The sequence below is a fragment of the Oculina patagonica genome, unplaced genomic scaffold, assembly GCF_052425735.1.
Source record: "Oculina patagonica isolate OP01 unplaced genomic scaffold, crgOcupat unplaced646, whole genome shotgun sequence".
In the NCBI taxonomy this organism is placed as follows: domain Eukaryota; kingdom Metazoa; phylum Cnidaria; class Anthozoa; order Scleractinia; family Oculinidae; genus Oculina; species Oculina patagonica.
Window position 1 is genome coordinate 1 of NW_027558522.1, and position 8,774 is coordinate 8,774.

General features: G+C 42.1%; 1 protein-coding gene across 1 annotated transcript; it reads left to right on the plus strand.

The window, feature by feature from the left end:
* The first annotated feature begins 1,215 nt into the window (after positions 1–1,215).
* LOC144641057 (uncharacterized) lies at positions 1,216–8,185 on the plus strand. The gene is made up of 7 exons (XM_078500112.1): positions 1,216–1,789; positions 1,912–2,130; positions 3,386–3,531; positions 3,777–4,817; positions 5,944–6,934; positions 7,271–7,786; positions 7,869–8,185. The coding sequence occupies exons 1-7, from the start codon at positions 1,603–1,605 to the stop codon at positions 8,183–8,185; spliced, it is 3,417 nt and encodes a 1,138-aa protein (XP_078356238.1). The 5' UTR covers positions 1,216–1,602.
* The last annotated feature ends 589 nt before the right edge of the window (positions 8,186–8,774 follow it).

An 8,774-nucleotide genomic window follows, 5' to 3' on the forward strand; every position in this document is an offset into this window, starting at 1 on the left:
TTAAGTGCCAATTTCTGAATTTACCAGAAATTGACCGTCAGTCGTCTTATTTCGAATTTCTTCATATCTTGCCCATTTTATCTCTATAGTGAAGTATTTTGAAAAATAAAGTTAAAAGTTTCGTCAGCCTTTTATTTTTGTCAAAATCGGGCAAAGTTTAAAATACGGCAAATGAGCGTCCTTTCGGTCAAGAAACTAACCGAAAATTGACCATGTTCATCTTGCTCGTAAAAAGAAACGCAGAGACCTCTGCAAATGAAATTCTACCCAAACATAAACACATCATCGTTCTCCAAAATGCACTAATTTAATCGAGAAAGGCTCAAAAATTGTTGACGCCTCAGCCGTTAGAAGAAACCCCATTTCTGCAGTTTGAAATTTTGGCAAATTTTCTCTAAGTTCAACGCTTAAGAAACCCAATTGGTACGTTGAGTTTGAGCTTAAAATGACCATAGATTTGAAGCACATTTCTTGTAGTTTGCTGTGTTAAAATCTTTCCGGCGGCACTAAAAAAGTACCCCGTCGAGAGACTTAAATGTGAAGGTTATTTTGACGCGTGACGAGACCGTGAAACAAACAAGCCGGCCGTCACGATTACTCTTCGTTAATTATCGCTTTAAAACTATACGAGTTCTAAATGCTTAACCGGAATGGTTTAGAGTCTGTGTATTTTATGTTGAACCGAACATCATATTACTTTGTCAAATAACATTATAATATGTCCACTTAGAAGACATACAAGACGGGAGATATTCTGTTGATGTGTAATTTGAAACTGTTTACATTGGTTTGCTAAAATTTACACCAGTGAAGAAATCAGTTGTATTCAAATTTATTTCAATAGCGAGAAAGACAACAAAGAATATAACGTTCGAAAGAAAAAAATGAATTACATAAATTCACTTTAAAGCGATCCCTTGAAGCACATTTCTTGTAGATTACTGTGTTAAAATTTTTCCGGCGGCACTAAAATATTTCCCCGTCGAGAGACTAAAATGTGAAGGTTATTTTGAAGCGTGAAGAGGCCGTAAAACCAACAAGCGCCGATGTACTAAACACAGTTTTATAACAAACTATAGCCAGTTTCTTAAGGAAAATGCCTCCTGAGATATCTATGAAGATGGATAATAATATTTAACATTGTTTGGTGAAATAGAACGAAACGTTTCGTGCAAATTCTAAATATAATTAAGTTATAAATAGCGTACAACGATCAATTCCTTCTCTCTCTTTTTCGTTCTCAGCGGAAAGATACAAAACTTACCCGATTTGCGAAATGAATACAGTCTTGGACGTCTTGCACTTGATTGTTGAATCTAACAGTATCCTAAATAATATTTGTGCCATGCTGACCAATTGCCATAAATGTTATTTACTTCGAAATGTGTCAACAACGAAGACAGGAGCAAAGGTCGTAACTTGACACTTCAAAATTCTTTTGTTTCGATAAGATTACGTGACACTTACGCTGTGGAATTTTGGCAGACCCCCAGTCTTTCCGTTGTCTTTTCGTTTGTGAGTTTGTGGTTGTAGGTATTTTAGTCTGTAGATTTTGCCATAACACACGTTATTGTCGTTCCTCGTGGTTTTATCAAAGCCTTTATGGCATCTTGTGGCTACTCTTGCTTCGTCGGAGGTGCGTGCGGTCCAAGTTCCTTCAACCCGGCAAATGTAGCATGTGTTGCGATCAGCGATTGCAGGAAAGATGTCCGATCTCATCTTGTGTATTGCAAGATTAGCGACGATTCTGGTGTGGACAACGAAGCAAAGCTGTTGCTTACTCGCGCAGGTAAGCTAATATAGCACTTAAAAGCTTTACAACCACATCACTACGTTTAGCGTTCTTTTTTTCTTTATATATTCGGCATACAACTACTTTCGTTGACTGAATTTTCAATCAACAATTTTTAGGTATTTTTGAAATTGAAGAGTCGCATCTGAAAATGACGGTGTGCCCTCGCCATCGCGATTTATTTGGTACCAGGTGGCGGCACAACAAGTCCCGTTGTACAATTCCTCCTGAAATGGCTGCCCACAAGTCTTCTGGTCCAAAAGCTCAGTGTGGGTTAAAGAAGGCACAATCTGCATACTTGTTGGAGACCACGAAGATACTTGTACCAGTAGGCTCGCGTACGTATTATACATTGTTTTAATAATAGTCATTCAATGTTAATAGGCTGCGCGAGAAGGATCGAAAGGAGAGGAAAAATGAAGATCTTCCGAGCACGTGGCGCCAGTGCAAAGCGCCCTCGCAAGCGTCTCGCGTTGCGCGCGTGTCATTTCCGCTGACCACACCCGTAAGCCTTCCCATGCAGGCTACATTCGATTTGATAATTGATTGTTCATAGATTTTTGAAAAAGTGGAAAGTTTGTTTTAAAAGTAAGCCCCAAAGCCGAGAAACCAACCAGAAACGAGAAGCTGATCATTTGGACAATTTCTAAACACTATATAGGGCGGCTTTAGTTTCTTATTTTACTGCAACGGTTTTTATGATACACTCTTTTTTTTTTATTTGGCACCTCAAACGGTTTCACGATTTTTTACTACAACGTTTTTTAGAATTTTTTTCGTTACAGAGAAATGGTTTTTTCGTGACATCAGTTAGTTATACTTGTGCCAAACTTTGGGAAAACGTTTATTAGTACCGGCGCAAAGCGATAAAACCGAAAAAATGATTTGAAACTGGAGTTCCGTATTTTTTCAATTAAACGCCCCCGGCGTTTATTTCAAACTTGGCTTGGTGGACCCAGCATTTATTTGAAGCCGGCGTTTAATCGGGGCCCGGCGTTTATTAACGGATAATTTTCTGTCAATTTTTCAGATTGATTTATTGTTACCGATCTCCGAGACCAAAGGGCCGTTTGTCAGGGCGGGGCGATTTTTCTCTTCGTCTTGCCCCGAAAATCTGTCCCTGGGTCTCCAAAGTTGATAATTACCCAAAAGTACATTATTGCGGATTGGAAACGTTATGTTGAAATCAACGCCGGGACCTCCAACAACTCCCCCCCCCCTCCCAGCGCACGCGTTTATTTAAAAAGTAGCAATTTTTACACGGCGTTTACTCGAGGCCAACGTTTAATCGGGGTCCGGCGTTTATCGAGATAATACGGTAATTCGCAAAAAAGAACGCATTATAAAATTCTTTACGCTGTCAACCTCGTTCCCAGGGCTTTTCCCTTGGTGATTACGCCGTGTCTGCCGAGTTTGTCTAGTTTTACAGGAAGTGTGGATAAGTAAATATAAGTAAAAAACGGGTTTCTCGGAAATGCGGAAGGTTTCCTCAAGTTTGAGTTGCGAAATTCTTTGTAAACAACATTTTAAAGAATATTGAATGTAACAACTATTGGTAGCTTATATATATATATATATTTTACAATTTCACAGCTATTTGCAGGCAGTGTAGGGAATATTTGATTAATATTATGTCACGTGTGACGGTCAGTGAAGATATCAGCGAGCCTGTAGAGTCCTCTGAAGTGCCAAGCGAACAAGAAGAACAGGAAAAGAGCGACAAATCTGCCCAGGAAGAGGTAATATCATGTCAGTGACCATTCGTGTATTCCGTGCAGGAGCAAATCCAGCGCCCCTTTGCTATTTTATTCTAGCGCTATATATTTTTTTTTGGCTTGTGACTCAAGAGCGGGAAGTTAGAGGGGGAGGGGGAGGGGGAGACACCCTATTTAAACACCCAGCCCCTGGTCCACCGAAATGAATTAAGAGCAACAGAGCTTTTATTCTTATTCTAAGCTGGAAATGTTGTACCTTTGGATTGCAGGAAGGGGATATCAGTGCTGCCTCTGACGAGGATCTCACAGCAGGACTTGGGCGGATGACGATTTCCGATGACAGCCCTGTATTTTCTCCCGAGTCGGCCAGTACTGTTTCTTCCTCTGGAGAAGGAAGTGGTTTTGCAAGGGTGGTAGCCCGACCAAGAGAAGCTTTTAATATTTTCCTCAATCACTGTCAGATCCAGCCGCTTGGAAGGCCTTGGCTGGAATGGGGCGAAGTCAGTGTGCGTACAAGGCAGCGCTATGTCCAGCGATCTAGCGAGATTGTGTCAACTGTACTTAAAGTGGTTTCGCCTAATAACGCTCCCCATTTGTGGAAAGCTCTACAGACGTCTGCAACCGTGAACCAGCAACTGGGACTCCATGAAGCTTCTCATCCATCTGAGGTAGCCTACCTAGAAGCTCTGGCAGAGTCGTACAGCAATGCCACAAGCTGGGACACACGGCGGCAGGTGCTGTCCGTGATGTCAGGGGTCGCAAGTTTCAAAGCCATATCTGAATTCATACCTGGTTTGACCCAGTACCGTTACACAATGGCCAAATTGCACAGTGCTCAATACGGGAGGCATGCTCCAGTGCCCAAAAGCGAGGCTCCAAGACTACGGATAGACGCAAACCAACTGGATCATTTTCTTGGGTTTATCACAAGCCCACATCTCGTTCAGGACTTACCATTTGGTGAAAAGCACCTTCAGCTTTCGTCCGGTAAAATTATCACGGTGCCAAACATCATTCGCACAATGATACCTGAACGGATTGTCATGCAGTACATGCAGTATTGCAGTGAGAACAGTTTTAAGCCTTTCAGCCGCAGTACCATGCTACGAATACTGACAGAATGTAGTGCATCGGTGCGCAAGTCCTTGCAGGGCTTAGATTATTTTGTAGCAGAAGGAGCACGAGCATTTGATGACCTCGCTTCAATAGTGGAGGATATTTCGTCACTTAGAGCTGACAGCGGAGAGTGGGCAAGCCGCATTAAAGAGTCCTTGAAGGCGGGAAAGCTCTATCTTAAGAGCGATTTCAAGGTAAGCTATGTACAATATATTACAAATATACTTGCTTCTTCGTACGTCCTGTAGAAAAAGGTTTGCTTATGGGAAAATTGAAATCATAAGAATTTTTAAAACGATAACTTCATTACTTATTATAGTTCGCCACTAAATTTTCTCCGATTCTGATTGGTTTAAATTGAACACGTGACGCGATAGTGCCCGTCCGCCGGAGGGCACTATTGAACAATTAGCGACAAGCTAGAGGTTTCTATCGGCTGATAGGAGTTGGCTGAAAACAAACGCCGGTCAACTATCAAAAGCCAGTAAGAGGCATCCTACGAGCATATGGTGTAAACATAACCCACTGACCGATCCCTTACTCAGAATATCACTAATTGATTTATTGAATGTTTATGATTGATAAAATTATGCGAAAACTAAACGCGCGCGCTCCGAGCCTTTGTAGCGGATCGATAGTAGGCACCTGTGTAGCCAATCAGATTGCGCGATTACCGATAGTAGGTCAGTGTGGTATGCTAACGGCCTAATGCCCTCTCGTGAAAAATGCCCGGATCGATAGTGCCCGCCCGTGACTGTTTTTTTGTAAAAAGCTGCCTGCAGACAAAAAAAACAACCAAATCACTAAGCATTCAGTGGGTTCTCGTCTGTTTTTTTTTCGTTTTTATTAAAATTTTCGGCTCTTTCAATTAGAGTTTTTATCCTCAAAGTAAAAATAATCACGATGCGTTTTTGTATGTGAGAAAATTTAGTGCGAAGACAATTAGAGGTGTTTCTGTGTCTCGGAAACTATCAGATTTCTGATAGTTGCCTCTTGATTGTGTTCTTCACTACTAGCCAAATATTAGCCTCTTGAAACTTCAAGCTTCTCAGGCAAATATTTGTTAACATAGTTCCTCGACAGAAACACTCTATTGTTAAAATAGTGGTAATAGGAGAAGGAACTGCAGCAGTAGAAGCACTATAGTGCTGGTAAGATGCCAGCTATTGGTTGTGGTTGCGGTGTTTATTTTGGTGTTGGTTCTTTTAGTAGATGCTTTTGTAGTGGAAGAGGTAACCTCAGCAGCAGTTATAGTAGCAGAAACCGAAAAATCAGTCATAAGTGTATTAATAGTGTAAATAAATTTTATTTCTTAATCAGGTGCACGTAGACAGTAGTGCTAGAGTTGCTGACCACTGCAGTGTATACGCACTAAGCGACCCAACTGAGAATGCGTTCAAACAGCGATGCGACCACAACCATGACGAGCTGTGTGATCAGTGCCAAGCTCTAAATAGCGCCCTACAAGAGGTTGGCGAAGCTGTGGAAAATACCAAATTTCACAATGAGGATGAACGAGATGAAATCCTGTTTTTATACGAGGCGGCAACGCGATCAGTTAAAGCGTGGAAAGCCCATCTGTTACGGTCAGTACAGCAGGATAAATCGAGAATAGATATTCTTGAACTGCTGAATGACAACACCGTGCTGATTGTGAACGACTGGGCCATGAAGTTTCTCCCACAGCTGTACAGGGAATCCCAGCAGGATTGGTTTGGGAAGAGGGGAATTTCCTGGCACATTTCTGTTGCGTTCCGAAGAAAAGATGGAGAGCTCCAGTCACAGGCGTTTGTACACATTGTTCAGTCCTGTAGCCAAGACAGCGTCGCAGTGGTTCTGATGATACAGCACGTGTTGAAAACTCTCAAAACGGAATGTCCAGACATAACCATGGCCTACCTTCGTCAGGACAACGCGGGCTGCTATCATTGCGCCAATACCGTTCTTGCTTGCCCAAAAATGGAACAGTCAACCGGAATTAAAATAGCAGGACTGGATTTCAGTGACCCCCAAGGTGGAAAGGGAGCGGCGGACAGGCTGGCAGCCACGTGTAAGTCCCACATCCGTATATACCTTAACGAAGGCCACGATGTTACAACAGCAGAGGAAATGAAGCAGGCCCTCCTTTCACATGGGGGAGTACAAGGTGTCAGGGTAGCTCACTTGCTCTCAATAAACCAAACCGTGGAGCCGCAGAAAATTTCCGGTATAAGTAAACTGAATAATTTTCAGTTCACTGACGGATCCTTCCAGGCTTGGCGTGCGTATGGTATTGGCTCAGGAAAGGGCATCGGGATTGAGAATGTTTCAGGTGCGTTCTTTCATACTACCAAGCATTGTTTAGCTACTATTTGAAATAGTAACACTAATGATGATGATTAGGTTTACGATTAGGATAAGATAACGATGATGATCATAATTTGGCTTCGTCGGTATTTTTTAACGTTTCAAGAGGATCTATAAGCAAAAACAGCTGGCCGACGGACGGTCAAACACAAGATGCGTAATAATAATAGTAATAATAATAGTAATGAAAATAATCAATGTCAAAATAATTTGTTACAATTTTTTTTACCATAATAGCGTTAATGGAGGCCTCTTTACTCTGTTATGATGTTTTTGTTGATTCTGTCCACTTTTATTACAGATGTCAACTACAGCTGGCTTTCTGTTTTGTTTTCACCTGGTGGGTTCAAGGCAGTATCTGGAAGGCAAACAAAGCCACCCAAGGTCCAGGTAACCACTGATGATCAGCAACAATGTGCCAGTACTGAAAGTCCGCAATCTAGTGTGTTTTCCTGCCCCAAGGAAGGTTGCGTTAAAGTATTTCAACGTTCGTCTGCCCTGGAACGTCACCTGTCCTTAGATTCCTGTGTCATGTCACCGGAGAGGCACACTCTTATGGATCTGGCCAAGCTACAGTATGCTGTCCGCCTCCAGGAAGGTGTAGGCGTTCTTCCTTCTTTGCAAGCCACAAGCTCAGCTAACACTTCGAGCCAAGGTGAAACTGTCCAAGAGGGCTGGGCACTAAAAGAAGTAAAGAAAGCCTACAGGTTTAACGAAAAGCAAAAGAGTTACCTAGATGCCAAATTCGACATAGGCGAGTCAACTGGTAGAAAAATGGAGGCAGATGCAGTGGCAAAAGAAATGCGCCGTGCCCGGGGTACAAACGGGGGAAAGGTTGTTTTCTGTCTCGGAATTCCTGATTCCTCAGCAAGTGTCATCTTACTTTTCTCGCCTTGCAGCAAAGCGGCGCCAGCAGCAAGTTGAGGTGACATTAGAAGATGCTTTGGCAGCAGAGGAGCAAGAAAATTTCTCACAAGCAAGAGAAAATGTAATGTCGGCTCTGCACATCCGACACCCAATAATTGTGGACCAGTACGAGATATGCTCCTTGGTCACAAACAGAGCGGGGTTCCAGAAAACAAAGTTGGGAATGCTGCAGCATCTGTGCCAAAGTTTGGAGCTTGATGTACCAGTACCGGCGGTGAGGAGGAAAGCTCCTTATATGGCACTCCTGGAAGAGCTTGTTGATAGTTGCCCCTGCAGAGCTACCAAATGAAGCACAGAACATTTTCCGTTTCCTTTTTACGAACACTGTTTTGCTATGCCACGTGAAGCTAGCTTGTTAAATAACAGTTCGTTCAGAGCTTTTAGTTTATAGTGGGAATGTCTAGAATAGAAAGAAATAGAGTGCAGACGTATATATAAAGTTTTTTTTTAACTCGTGTTCGTGGCTTTGTAATGTTCTGGCTGTTCTCACTATTCTGAAACTTGGAACAGGTTAGATTGCAAAACAGTCATTTTATTGTTCGTTATTCCGTCGTTGGATCACGCGCGGTGGTTTTTCGAAACTAAAAAGACATTCCAAGCTATCGCTGTTTTTTTGTATGTTTGTTTTGTTTTGTTTTATTTTCGAGTATCGTATTTGGCACTTGAAAGCAACTGAAAGGCAAAAGGTTAACTGTTTTGCATTCTAAAATACGCTTCATTGAAAATAGACGTGTGGCATAAGTGCAGGTTAATGTTGCTAGCCTAGAGGAAACATTTCAGCCATCGCTAAGTTCTTTCTTACAAAGGTTAGTGTTAGTGTCATTATTGCTAAAGGACATTAAGCTTTGATCCAAACGTCCACGAGCAATCGATCAAGG

Bases quoted from the DNA above. Each gene is read 5' to 3' on its own strand.
- LOC144641057 (XM_078500112.1), top strand. From the start codon at position 1,603: ATGGCATCTTGTGGCTACTCTTGCTTCGTCGGAGGTGCGTGCGGTCCA. The intron at 3,532-3,776 runs GTAATATCATGT...TTTGGATTGCAG, and splicing joins ACAAATCTGCCCAGGAAGAG to GAAGGGGATATCAGTGCTGC. The intron at 6,935-7,270 runs GTGCGTTCTTTC...CTTTTATTACAG, and splicing joins CGGGATTGAGAATGTTTCAG to ATGTCAACTACAGCTGGCTT.